General features: G+C 41.7%; 1 protein-coding gene across 1 annotated transcript; it reads left to right on the forward strand.

The window, feature by feature from the left end:
- The first annotated feature begins 258 nt into the window (after nucleotides 1-258).
- pcdh8.1 (protocadherin 8, tandem duplication 1) lies at nucleotides 259-5198 on the forward strand. Its single transcript, XM_086144649.1, has 4 exons — nucleotides 259-4021; nucleotides 4156-4226; nucleotides 4460-4593; nucleotides 4726-5198. The coding sequence occupies exons 1-4, from the start codon at nucleotides 1661-1663 to the stop codon at nucleotides 5073-5075; spliced, it is 2916 nt and encodes a 971-aa protein (XP_086000775.1). The 5' UTR covers nucleotides 259-1660; the 3' UTR covers nucleotides 5076-5198.
- The last annotated feature ends 9370 nt before the right edge of the window (nucleotides 5199-14568 follow it).

Consider the following 14568-nt stretch of genomic DNA (forward strand, 5'->3'; position numbering starts at 1 on the left):
CTTAGAAATATGTCTGTTTGAATTTCACAGTATATTGTTTAAAAATATTAAGTTATGCTTCAAACAATAATCAGATGAGAACTTATCTCCTTCACTCTGCCCACAATATGTAAATGACTGAGGAGCAAAATGAATCTGTATTTGTCTCTGGAAAAAAAAAAAAAAAAAGTTTGCCAATTGTTTATTTGAAGTTGAAATGAGGCTGAGGCTGCATGAGTGAATGAGTAAGTCGAGTCATTTGGATATCTCTATTTTTAGTCATAATCATGAATTCCTTCTTTGTTTTTTTTCCCCCGAAAGATTCCCCCACTGAGCTCCAGCGGTGGAATGGTGACAGATAATGTTGTTTCTTTTTCCTGTTGAAAATGAAATGTTTGGGTTTTTTTTTCTTGGAGGAGAGGGTATCTACATCTACTTGCTTTGAGTTGCACTATCTGATGAGAGCAGTACTGGCTTTAGATAAGCATGAGAATATTTTTCAACCGAAAACTGTAGGTCATTTCAGATATTGAAACGTTCTTAAACACCTCAACAGTTTGAAGTGATAATATAGACTCTTGGGTGTCTGTATTATCAATATAGACACCTGTGTAAACTTGGATATCATATAATTGATTTTTTTTTTTACTCGTCAGTGACGATTCTTAATATTAGACTGAGTTATATATGTCTTTCACCACTGCTACCCCCTCATAATATCATAGTTTTGTAAAAAAAAAAAAAAAACACAAATACACTGAACCATACAGGTCATCATACTGGGCTTAGCATATCTAATATTTGGAGCCCTTAAAAGTTTCTTCTTGTGTCATAACAGAAGCGATGAACCTGCCCAAGTAGTTTGAGCTTTTGGCAGGCAGAGTAGAACGTCTGATGGGATATCATGTTGATGTAATCCTTTCACCCCTAAGTGATTTCAAGAGTTTAAGAGATTTTAAAAGGTTTCTGCTGCTTGGAATGATTCATTTGTGACAATTCTTTCAACCATATTTTCCGCTGTCTTCCAGAAGTGAACGACCACCTCTGAACTTCCAACTGAACCCTGTTATTGATTTTAGAATCACCATGTGTCATTCTCTGTGTGGTGCCCTCAGTTGTTTGGAGTTCAGAATCTCATTTAGAATATCTTACTCAGATTCAACTTTTTACTTATCTAATACTTGGGGGAAAAAAAGGTGAAAAAAAAGTTATATTTTGTTTTTTCTTTCCAGCTTTTTTTGTGTCTTAACCTTCTGGAAAATATTAACCCGTCTTGTCTCAGATCACTTTGCACTTCACGGTGTTACCATTATTATCATAGAGATGGTTGTTAAGAGCTGTTGGTGCATTGGATGGGAGTTGTGTGCAGATGTTGCATTGATTTCAGTCCGGTAAAGTTGGCCAGGCCCTTTTCGTTTGCCAGGCCATTTGCCCCACCAGCTCCTACCCCCAGAAAAACAGTTCACTGCATTTTGCCGCGGAGCCAAACGCTTCCCTTTTGCTGGACCACTGACAGGCTATTGGTTGGAGTGAGCAGCTCATTTGCATATTGTGGGACTTAAAGTCACCCAGCAAAGTCAACTCTCTGTGATTCGTCCTCACACATCCCTGATCCTGAACCGGGTTGCCCGTTCATGACCCAACTTTGAGAAACTTCCGAACTCCTATCCCCTCTCTCAGAATGGGATTTTGCGCAATGTCAAGCGTCGGCCTGTGCGCTCTGCTCGCTTTATTTGCGCACAATGCGCAGTCCACCACCACAAGGTATTACACCTATGAGGAGGATGCGCCTGGGACAGAGATTGGAAACTTGTCGCGAGATTTGAAGATCGACCCGGGCGAAGACCACGAAACGTCGTTCCGCTTCATGCAGGAGAACAATTCCTCCTTGGTTCGTATGGGTGAAATCGACGGGCTTCTGAGTGTCGCGGAAACAATCGACCGGGAGCGGCTCTGCCCCAGATCCCCGCAGTGCTTCATCACTTTCGACATAGTGGCCTTCTCTAAGGAGAAGTTCCAGCTCATCCATGTGGAGATCGAGGTCAGAGACATCAACGATCACGCTCCTCTGTTCGTGCGCAACGAGACGAGCTTGGAGGTGGTGGAGAACGTCCCGCTGGGTTCTAGGTTCCCCCTGCAGATCGCCCTGGACCAGGACGTGGGCGAGAACTACATTGAGAGCTACAACATTTCGCCATGCAGCCACTTCGCCGTGGAGGTGCGCGATCGCGAGGACGGCGTGAAGTTCGCCGAGGTGGTGCTGGTGAAGGAGCTGGACCGGGAGCTGGAGGACTCCTATGTCATCGAGGTCACGGCAACCGACGGGGGGACCCCGGCAAGGTCCGGATCCATGACCGTGCACGTCAGGGTGCTGGACTTCAACGACAACAGCCCGACTTTCGAGCACGGGGCGCTGAAAGTGGAGCTGAACGAGGATGCCCCCGTGGGTCACCGTGTCCTCAAGGTGCACGCTTTTGACCCGGACGAAGGCTTCAACGGCGACCTGATTTACTCCTTCCACGGGCTCTCCGCGGAGGACGCGCGCATTTTCCACGTGGATCCCTACACGGGGGACGTGACACTGAGAGCGACGGTGGACTTCGAGAAGAGGAGGTCCTACGAGCTCGATATCCAAGCCTCCGATCTGGGCCCGAATCCATTGGCGTCCCGCTGCAAAGTCGCGATAGACGTCGTGGACGTGAACGACAACGCGCCCGAGATCTCCGTCAAGCCCATGACGTCGAGCAGCGACGGCGTCGCCTACATCACGGAAGCAGCGGCCGCCGAGAGCTTCGTCGCTCTGATCAGCACCTCGGACAGAGACTCTGGTTCCAACGGGTACGTGCACGTCGGCCTGCTCGGGCACGAGCATTTCACCCTCCAGCAGGCGTACGGGGACACCTTCATGATCATCACCACCGCCGCCTTGGACAGGGAGAAGACGCCCGAGTACAACCTCACCGTGGTGGCAGAAGATCTTGGCAGCCCGCCGTTCAAAACCGTCAGGCATTACAGCATCCGTGTCACTGACGAGAATGACAACCCTCCTCTCTTCAGCAAACCCCTTTACGAAGTTTCCGTCCTCGAAAATAACATCCCGGGCTCGTACGTGACCACCGTGGTCGCCCGTGATCCCGACACGGGAAAGAACGCCAAAGTTTCCTACAAACTTCTAGACTCTGAGGTTCAAGAGGCCGGATCCCCGGTGTCGACTTATTTCTCCGTAGATTCGCTGTCGGGTTCTCTGTACACCTTAAGGTCCTTTGACTACGAAACCCTTCAGCAGATTGAGTTTGTCATCCAGGCGGAAGACAGAGGTTCCCCATCTCTCTCGAGCACATCGACGATCAGGGTTAGAATTGTGGATCAGAACGACAACTATCCGTACTTCACCTTCCCCGTCCTCCAGAACAACTCCGCAGACGTCCCTCTGCCCTTTAATGCACCCGTATCCTACCTTGCCCTTCGCGTATCGGCCGAGGATGCGGACGAGGGAGTGAACGGCGAGCTCTCCTACCACATCGTGCAAGGTGACCAAAAGCTCTTCACGATGAACCAAAATACCGGGGAGATTGCTTTGAAACAATGGCTGGCAGCTGAGATCGGAGACGTGCTCGAAATTAAAATCGCCGTGAGCGATAACGGCAGGTCCCCGCTCTCGAGCAGCGCCACGGTTAGGTTTGTCATCACCGACACGGAGGCCGCCGAAGATCAAGCTGTTATTGTGCTGCGGTCAAGTGGCGACGAAGGCCCCTTCGTAGACGGCTCGCTTATTGTCATCATTATGCTCGGCGGGGGGTGTGCATTGTTACTGATTGCAATTGTAGCCGTCGTGGTCACCTGCAAACTCAGCTGTCGGGGCAGAAACCACGGCAACAAGAGAGAAGTGCGTCACAGCCTGTTCGACGGCAGGCCCCTGCCCATGATTGGGTCGGCCGAACCGAACATATACAACGGTCCGCGGGCGTTCTTCCACGAGAGAACCTCGTCTTCTTTGGATGACTCCTTGTATGAGGAGAGGACCGGAGACTCCGAGACAAAGGTGAGCCCCTTCCCACTCCCTGGCCTACCAGCTTTATTTTCATATTTATATGATGTTCCCACAAGCTGCTGCCTTGATCTCTGTGCCAGAATTGGAATCTAAGCTCTCTGCTGTCATTTCGTTTGTTCCCTAAGATGTTCCTGCCCTCGAAGCATTTCCAACCAACATCTGTGTGGCAAGGTGACAAATACTGCTTACAAGTGAGGTAAGACAAGCAAATGTAGTTTCTTTCCTTAAATAGGATACGCTTTATTTTTCACTCGGATCTGCTTGAATTATGTTCAGTTAGTATGCGACGTGTACACGCTCGGTTGTGGCCTCGGTCGGATGAGCCCAGCCGGTCGGGCCAGGGCTATGTGGAAAAAAAAAAAGGCATCGATAATCAAGCTAATGTGTCGCAGTGGTGTCTCATACTGTATTCGATGATTGTATCGGCAGCGGCATTGGCAACACTGACCAGCTGAGCGTGAAGGACAGTGGCAAAGGGGACAGCGACTTCAATGACAGTGACTCCGATATTAGCGGTGACGGAGGTAAAAAGAACTTCAGCACCTTCCAGCCAAGACTAAAAAGTGAGTTTTCCTCTTTGAGATTTGAAATTAGGCACGGCTGCATAAAACATAGATAATCATCAGAGTGACTAGTGGTGGTAATGTAATTTTGCAAAGGCAATTTCTCATCCTTATAATTATATATCTTGCCAGGTTCATCCAGCACTTCAAATAGCTTGTCTGTGGATTGTCAAGGAACTTACTGTGCAATACCAGCACAGTGCTTCAGAGCCCCCAGAGACGCCACATACACAATGGGCTTCTCCCCAGCTCCCGTTTTCAATAATCCTCCTGGCTATCCCCACTCTTGGAAGGATTTAGGTTATGGCACCAATCGACCAATATCAAGGGGCAGCACTCAGACCTTCTCCAGGAGCGGGACCCTCCCTTCTTACTTTTCTCAGCAACAGCTTGAATCTGGTTTCGGAGAGGCTGAAAGTCTTAAGCAAACTCTGAATATTGTAACAGTAGCTACTGAACAAGAGGTTGCGACAATCTTTTGAACATCTTGTTACATTATGGAAACACAAACGACTAATGTAAATAACTGTTCAATAAAAAGGTGTACATATTCTTTTTAGGAGAATGGAACATTCATTACATCTGTTTTCTAGTTATTATTGTAATTTATTTCCTGTCTTTACATATTAAGTGCATTGTATATATGTTTCTTTTTCCAATAAATATTTGATTGAAACAATGCGGATCATCAGTTGATATTATCCACATTTTACAATATGACAATGCATGAATTTTAGTTGTGAAATAGTGTTTTTTAGGATCAAATAGAATACCTTCGGTGGTTAAAATCATGGTCTGAGATTGCAAATATGCAGAACTCTTCTCCACGTTTGAATCTACATGATCAAGACTCCAGTCAGTGATGATCAGATGTAAAATCTCAAGCTGCTCTATTACCCAGGAGACTGGCTTTGAAGACTCCCAGGTTATGTTGTTGCGTTTCGTACATGCAAATGAGAGAGGGGTGCTTGTACTCAAGTGGAAAATATTGTGGGAGCCATTATTCGGAGCAAAATTCTGCTGTGAGCTGTCACAACCGCTTCTGCTCTTCTACATCATTTATATCAATATACGCAAGACCGTAGAACACAGATTGGGCTGTTTAGGCAAATCCCTGGCTGCCATTGCATTTTATGAGGGGTGAAATGTGCAACAAGTGCACATTTAGTAATTGCTCTTTTTTTAAAAAAAGTTAGAAAAGAGCGACAAAAAATGAAGTGATATTTTCAGGTAATACACTTCATCCAAATATGCATTTGATAAGGCACGTACTTATTAAGTTAAAATCCAATCCTGAGGAAGTGCAAAGCATTATAACAGAGGATTACTCTTGAAGATCAGCCTTAATACCCAATATAAGTTGTTAAACTAACACAAGGGTAAATATGGTTTATTTTCAGTTTCAGAAGATGTGATTTTTATGAACATTTCTGTGTAGCAGAGGGGCAAAGGGAGAGTGCGAAAAAAAATCCAGGACACACAGTTGAAGTTAGAAAGTGTGCAACTAAATTATGCAAGATAAAAATCAATTAAATACATCCTTCAATCAGGGATCAAGTCCAGAGGGAAGTGCATGGTTCATCAACAGCTTCAAATGTACAGCTCGGCATTAATTTTGCTTTTCATCAGCATTGTGAAACAAGATCTGAAGTTCAGTTACGTATAGTCTCATTAAAAAGGGTGTATTTTCAAAAGACAAAGTATATTCTTACCAGCTTCATCTGCACATGTGAAGGTCTGTGTTTTGTCCTTGTTAGCAATAAGGTCTCTTGCAATGGTCCAGAGAGGATAATCAAAGCATTAGACAGACAAAAACGGTTACAAATTATACAATAGCTATCAAAGGTCCATTCTGAAGGAGATAATAGTTTCCACAACTGCTGCCAAGCAGGGTGAACTGACGGCAGATCCCGTTTGTTTGTTTGTTTGTTTGCTTGTTACTTTATTTTTTTATTTTTCCTGATATGTGTTGATCTGCAGGAACGGGAGAAGATTAGTGCTCATTGGCAGAGCGTGAACACCTGCTTCGGTGGTGTTTGATGGCAGTGATAAAAGCTGGGATAGAGTGGATTAGATGTCTTTCTGCATAACTATAAAGCACTAAACCTAACTCCCACACATTGCCACGCTATGCTTCATGAACAAAATTGTTCAACAACTGCAGTGCATAGCACATTTCATTTCATGTGGCGACGTTTATCCGTTTATTTATTTTGAAAATGATTGTTATTACTTGTCTGCAAACTTATTGACTCTATTTTGGGCATAAAGTACACTAGGAATTCAGAGCCATGGAGTACAAAAGGCAAGTAATAAGGAAGAAGGTCATATTTGTGCCCCCAGTGATGTGCACTGGTCTGACAGCAAGCCAATTTTACACTGAGAGAAAATGCATTTATCAATCAATACAATATGGTTGCCTTCATCAGTGCTTTATATGCTCCTTGTAGGTCAAATAGTTGTGCATTGACCTGACAAATTGTGCCACAAGCCATATTCATCTAAAGTTTTGTGTAAAATGTGTGTTTGCATAGACATTGCTTGCAGTCACTGTGTCCACTCATATCGAAATGGACTTCACATTAATGTCCTACATCAGCACTCACTGCATAGCATTTGAAATGTCCCTAGGTAATACAAAATGAGTGCTTAAAATCCTGTTTTCAGGTTGTCATGAGTGCCCTGACAGATGAGTCTGATGTGCAGACGTCATTTCAAACCTGTTGGTTCTGGGTTTATCTTCATCTTTATGGCTCTGTACTTGTGTAACATTTTTGCACTCACACTCATCTTTGAACTGTCAAATATGCATATCCTGACTTTTAGATGCACTGAACTGTTATGAAGAAAATAACACTGTATGGTTTGTTTGGTTTCATCACATAAGCTTATTAAGGTCTTCCTTTATTTCTGGTACTTAAGAAAAGTTAAAAGAAACAACAACCAAAAAAAAATTACAATGTATTGTGAAAGCAAAACTAAAAAAAATTCACACTTCCTTACTTTGGAATTACAGTTGAAACCAGTGTCATTGGGGCAGCCTATCCTCTGTCAGTTAACTGAACCTATAAATGAGTGCATTGCCTGCTCGGGATATTACATTCTGAGTTGTCTTTGATTGCTAACCAATAGAGACCTTTAATCACACGGTTAATGCACCGGTGCAGCAATTATAAGTGACTTGAAAACGGTAATTAAATATTTTGGAAATACTTAGATGAAAATGATTCCCCTCTCATGACAGTCTTTTCAAGATCAACATAGTGCCAACAATTAACAATGACTGGCAAGCAACTAGCCCGGTTTCAGATTATCATCCAGTGGTTGCCAGGCAATCTGTAGAGACAATCAAGAAAAATTCCAAACTACACAGTTTTTTCAATCTATAGAGTTGAAATTGTCATTTTTGCATTGAAATTATTTGGTCAATTTTCTCAACAACACTTTAGGTGCAAGTTTTAGGAGCAGGCGCATTTGTAAACAAAAGCACATATATAGCTTGCTGAGGGAAAAAGCAAAACTTGACACTATACCAAGAAAAATGGCCTTCAGGTCGAAGTGTAAATGAAATAAAATGATAACTTATACATCAGGTAGAGTGACTATCTCCTTGTTACACCATCACCAGGCTTCGGTGGGCCGGTCACACCCACTCATCAGCCTCTGGTCTCAAGTTAATGAGGAATCAACGTTCAGCTGCCCATACATGTCCAGTATGTAGCTAACTGAGCTCACCTGTTTAGATCCATATAAGAGAGCCCCTTTGACCATTCATAACTTGTCTGGTCTCATTAATGACTGGATCCTTTTGTTTCCTGTGTCGCGTCTGCTCCTGGGAGCTTTTGCGTTCCCGGGGTCTGTTTCTTGTGGAACGTCAATAGACGTTGATGATGGAACTATTCTAAGTCTCCGTGACACTCTTATACTGTCATTATTTTCGAGTTTGATGTTTTGTTTTGTTTTTGTCCTGTCAAAAGGAGTTGACTATTTATCCACTCATTTCTAATGGCCTACAATATAAACAAAGACTAAGCTCATCTAAAAAGTTTTGAGCTTTGGTAGATAAAGTGTCATTAAGGATTGATATCAGCCACTCTTATTTCAATATTCACTATCCTATACTCAGTATGACAACTCAGTTTGTTAAAATACTAAGCACGAGTGGAATGTGGAAAGTCCGTGGAATGCAAGCATTTCAGTTTTAAACACCATTTTAGTGATCCTTATCCAAAATTGTGACCTGTCAGAGGGAGCTACTCCAGGGTTCCAACACAGATGTTGATTCTGCTCTGAACACCCTCTGGCACAACCACAGGACTTTCATTCTGCAAGCATTTTGATACAGATGGCGAGGTATAATAGCAGCAGAGTATTTTTCGGTACCAGGCTTTGTGAAACAGCCCTGTGAGTTTAGCTTCATGCCTATGGAATGATCTTTTTTTTAACCAAACTCTCAGACAATTAACACATTTTCAAAAGTGTCATGTGTGAATGAAAACCTACGGTGGCCTGCAGTCCAGTTAATTATCAACAATCTCACACCCAAAACGCATTGGCCAGAAGAAGTTTCTACTTTTTATCAATATGAACTTTTTTTTTCAACAAATTTATTTTAGAAAACGGTAACAACAACGGAAACAATAGTCCTCTACAAGTTACATCTACAAACTACATCTGTTGAATATGTGACTAATATGAAAATTAAATAAGAAAACAAGCCAAACATAATGACTGATGCCAAAATCCCGAGGACGATTGACTAAGATAGACTCAACACATTGCTGGACCATCTTTCTTTCATGGAATACATGTGCTATTCCTCAAAAATAAACCAACAAACAGCCCCCCAAAGATTTTTGGTCTTAATCCATTATACACTCATAAAAGACAGTTATGAATATTGTATCTTTATGCCAATTATCCAGCCTAAATTCTGCACACTGGGGCCCTAACTTCATCTTTTCTTTTTTATGATTATCAATAGCATGCTTTTACTAGCTCCTTAAAGAAACAAACTCATACTCTAATTTCAGTGGAGAACATTGCCGCCTCTTCATGCCAAATTATCCCATATTCAATAGTTCACAGCTGCTGAAGTGGGAGTCTGGGTCCTGGCTTCCGCTCCAGACTCAAAGCTGCCTGCTGTATTTGACGTGAGAATCCTCAGAACAACCCCTCTCCTCCCCACAACCACCAGGCTCAATTCAGTGTATTGTTATCATTTGTCATTTGTACATCCTGTCAATGTAATTAATACTGATAGACATGGGTAAAATATGTAAACAAGTCATTTTTGTTACAATTTCATACCCATAGTTTTGCTGTTGTTTTATAAATTAAACAACATCCTGCATTTCTTTTATTCCATGCCTACCTTCAGATCCAGATAATGACAAAGAGAAAAATACATGAAGACAGTTTTATGAGATGGATGTATCTTTGATGTCAATTTAAAAGAAGAAAGCCTTGGACATACACAGGGGGCAGCCATTCATCTATTCTTGATATTTCAGGTGATAATGAAGGAATGTGTGAGTTGTTGCTAGCTTTGCCTCTCCGAAATCAATTTCCACTTATTCAGTTATTTTTTTTCCGCACATATATTTTTGAGGTAAACTATTCTGCAAACTGGAGATAAAATACTTTCATACAACTGAAATTTACCACCTTAAAGCATCAAGTGATGCTGAAGACCATTAAACTGTCAGCCTTCTTCTACACCTTAACCTCCCAATCAGCCTGGACTATTTTAGTTCTTGTGCCACTAGGGGGAAACATCATGCTGTGCAACCTGTCTAAGATCATTCACACCTGAAACAGCATTTTTATAGGCAGTGGCCAAAATACGATTTGAACGGTGTGATCTATGAAACTAAATAGCATTTCATTTAGGATCTCAATATGGTTCATTGAACTAGGAAATCCTTCTAGGAAAAAGCAGACAAGTGCAAATGAGTTCTACCTACATTATTATAGAGGGTCAGTCTTGAATTGAGTGATACTGAAATATGTGTTGTTACATGCTTCTGTGTGATGTATTGGTTTTAAGTGTTTATTTATTGATTGGTTTTTGTTTTGTTTTTTTTTTGTGACAAGGCGGTTGTCCTGCTTTGCATTAAAAATTCCATAAAATCCTTGCTAGTATTCAATCTATTTACAGGTTGGCTTTGGGTGGTTTAAGCTGGGTGGACTAACAAAGAGCAAACAAACTTTTGTATTTTTCACGCCTGTCGAGAACTGCAGGTCCCTTTTCTTTTTTTTTTTTTTTTATTCTTTTTTTTTTTTTAAATCCCCAACTTTATTTTTTCAAACATAACCAACAGCCGAGCCATCACGCATAATGGAAACAAATTAATTTTCTCTTTTTTCGCAGTAAGTGTATCGTATTCGCGTTGCACGAGACGCTGGGGATTGCAATTCATATTCCTATTGAGCATGTTTACAATATTGCACGACAAAAGCTTAAATCTCAACCGGGCTTGTACGCAGGATGATCTGTTATTACTACATAAATAACAAATACTCCTCTATGCAAGACTAAACACCACATTGTGAACATTACATCACTGTCAGGGGAGGTGTCTTTGTTATATATGAACCCAGACACATAACGTCTTGTCAAATGGCGGCATATTAATTTATCCCATCACTGAGGTAATATGCACACAGAGTTACTGCTGGGCTCCCACCTAGTGACAGACTAGTTGACCTCTGTCTTAAATAGTAATGGCAGGGCCTGCAGTTCTCTATCAGCAGTGTGTGTCAGCTAACAAGAAGAGCTTCACACCACATTTGATGATGATAAATCTGTGCCAGTCGTTCACCAGTTGACTGTGGTTTACTGCTAAGCAGGGAGAATGTCTCACTGGCCGGTGTGGGGCCTTCACGGAGACAGCTGCCAGAGGAAACAAAGCCTTTATGTTGATCTCTCCTATAGCTTGTGGAAGAGAAAATTAGAGAGGGAGAGAGAGAGAGAGAGAGAGGGAGAAATAAAGAGAGACGGCGAAGGGAGCAAAAGGGAGCACAGGATAATATGTTGCATCAATCAGTCTAAATGGCTTGCTTATGTAATTAGCTAACAGTGTTTTGTTTCTCCAGTTCCCTGAAGTTATTAGTGGTTCACAGTTAACCTTGAAGTAATTGGAAAGGCTGTGTTGATATAGGCCTAGGCATATCTGTATGAGAGTGACAGTTTTTTTTTTTTTTGTTTTTTTCTGTGGGTGGCTTCCCTCCTCTTTCTTGTTGCTACAGTATTTATGAATTAGTTTCCTGTCACTTTGCAGAGCAGCCTAATACTAATTGGTGGTGAGATATGTGGGTTATTCACATCCCACTAGGTGGCATGCTGTGTTCCTTCCTTCCAAACATTAACATGACTGAAAATTGTCGAACCTAATAATGTGGTGTTGCTGTGGTAACACTGGTGCACAAATTATACCTTCCTTGAAAATGGCATAATCTCCGACATCAATTTGATCACTGGAACTCTGCAGTAAAATGCATTTTCAACCAGTCCCTGGCATTTTAAGTTGATGCCTCATCAGCGATTAGACATGCAGTGCATTGTGCTTCGCCATTTGCTTATTTTTATTTAGGTAGAATCAAACATTCTCTTTGGACTCTTCCAATTATAGAGCGAGCCAGGCTCAGTGCATGCGCTGTTCTTATTAAGCATTGATAAGTTGGACAGTGTTTCAGTGCTACAGGACACAATTATCAGACTGCTGGTCATGTTGTCGATGAGAAAGCGTCACAGAATAAGAACGATAAGCCCAGTGAGGGAAAAGCACGCTTCTCATTCTTTATAACATCCAAAGACAAAAAAGTGCAATCTGTTAGGGAACATCTTGAAATGTTTGCATAGCGAGTGCTTTGCTCGTTATGTTCCGTTTCAGTTCCACAAAGAAAAATGTTATGTCCTTTTTAATTTTCTGATAGTCTCCTGTCTATGTTTGCCACTTTGCTGGATAGATATCTACCAAAGAAGTTAATTTAAATAACTTTGCAGGCTGGTGATTGATCCATTGCATACTAAATAACTTTCCTGGCCTGAGATAAAGTGCCACTGCTGAGAGAATAAAGAAATGTCATGAGCTGTACTAAATCTCATTGTTACTATCTATTAGCACTATTTCCATATAATTGTGTAAGCGCCGCTCGTTCCCTTTCTCACCTTCTAGTAATCAAACACGGAATACATAAATAAAGTTATTGTCAACATCAAAAATATTTCAAGGCGGTTTTGAAAAGCCGTCGACTCCTGCGGAATATTCAAAATATGTAAAAGCAAAAAAAAATGCTTTGTGCATTGTTTTGTTGAAGATTGTCAGAGATCGCAGGGGCTGCGGCAGGTTTTTTTGTGTTTACCTGGGAAGATCACAGACTAGGTCACATTAGAGATGTTTACTCCTTCTGTCAAAGGATAAGTTGTAAAATTTAGCTCACAGGAAATGAAAAATGCGGTGGCATGCTGTGTACAGACAACAAAGTAATGTCACCTTGAGTGAGCTGTTCTCTTGTCTGGACTGGCAGGTGATATCAGAGGATAAACTCCATTTTGACCTTGTGTTCACTCATCAAAACAAAAACACAAGAGAAGACTAGCAAAAGAAGAAAAAAAAGTGCCACACTTCAAATATTATTGCTTCAGTCAGCTGATATCACCTGGCCCAACTAGAGATAACCGCTTCATTCCGTCAGAAGAGGTAGACAGGTAGGCTTGATGTTAGCAGAATTAATATTACGGATATCAACAATCTCCCCGCTCCCTCAAACAAAGAGAAACCCAAAATGATATCATTAACATTCCGCGCCATGGAAATATGATTGATTCTATCATCAACTAAGTTATTTTCATGGCAAGCATTGGAACATCAAAATACCATGACCTCTATTATTTCCTCTTTGAAATGGCATTCATTTTATTTGCCTCTCTTGCTCAACCAATACTTTGTCCGTTCCTTCTGGGAGCTGTTTTTCTTGTATTTTTGTCTGGGTTTTTTGTAACCTGCTGCTTCTCCCTCGGTCCAAAGAGTGTTGGAGACGGCAATTCTCTCACACTGTATGTGGGACGAGAGTGAGACAAGGCATCTGGTGCAACCTCCATGAGACTGTGCGCTAGATTCAGCTGGGTGAAATATAGACAGAGGTTCAAAAATAAAGTGACACACATATTAAATTTATCTTGATCAAAGTCGCTCCTCAATAGTGTGTACAAGGGTTGAAAAAATGAAGATATAAATACATTGAACATTTATATCCTCTGAGGAGTTATTGCGATCTTGCCCACTAACCCGTCTGATAAAGACATAAGCTTTGTACAATGACATACATCTCAGTATTTTAGGAATGTCTGCGCAGTTGAGGAAAAGAGTTGCATGAGAATATTTACTAATCTTGGCATTTGGGAGGAAATAGTCTCCAAAAATTACAGCTCTGTATGTATTATCCACATGCAGCATAATGTCTGTTCCCTTTTAGAATAATAAGAGATAACCTCCAAATATAGAGTCCTTATAAGAGGCCATTAACTTTTGAGCTCTGTACAACTAATGCTTCACTTTACTTAACTTTGTCTTTTTGTCCTCATATTTAAAGACTTTTTCTTCTCGCTTTTAGCAGAAAAGGCAAACCACTCCATTTGCTATAATAACAGTATGGCCAAACAAAATAAGCTGATTCACACTGCACCAGGTCCCTAAACCAAAGTGGCCGAGGGACAAGGTTAAATATGATGCAAATATAAAACAGAGTTTTATGACTTGGTTGAACGACACACAGACATGAAAAGGCACAAATCCATACCATATACTCTCCGGAACTTTTAACGTCCGCAATCTCCGCCACAAAATTCAGTTTTTCACGTCTGTCATGATGTAAAAAATATGAAACTTTCTGTGGAACTTGTCACTGTTCAAGGGTGTTGCTCTTTGACATCAGAAGTGAATTACACCCTTCATTTTTCTCCAGCCATCC

The sequence above is a fragment of the Fistularia commersonii genome, chromosome 4 (genome assembly GCF_037954325.1).
Source record: "Fistularia commersonii isolate RoL2024-O1a breed Wild chromosome 4, RoL_Fcom_v1.0, whole genome shotgun sequence".
In the NCBI taxonomy this organism is placed as follows: Eukaryota; Metazoa; Chordata; class Actinopteri; order Syngnathiformes; family Fistulariidae; genus Fistularia; species Fistularia commersonii.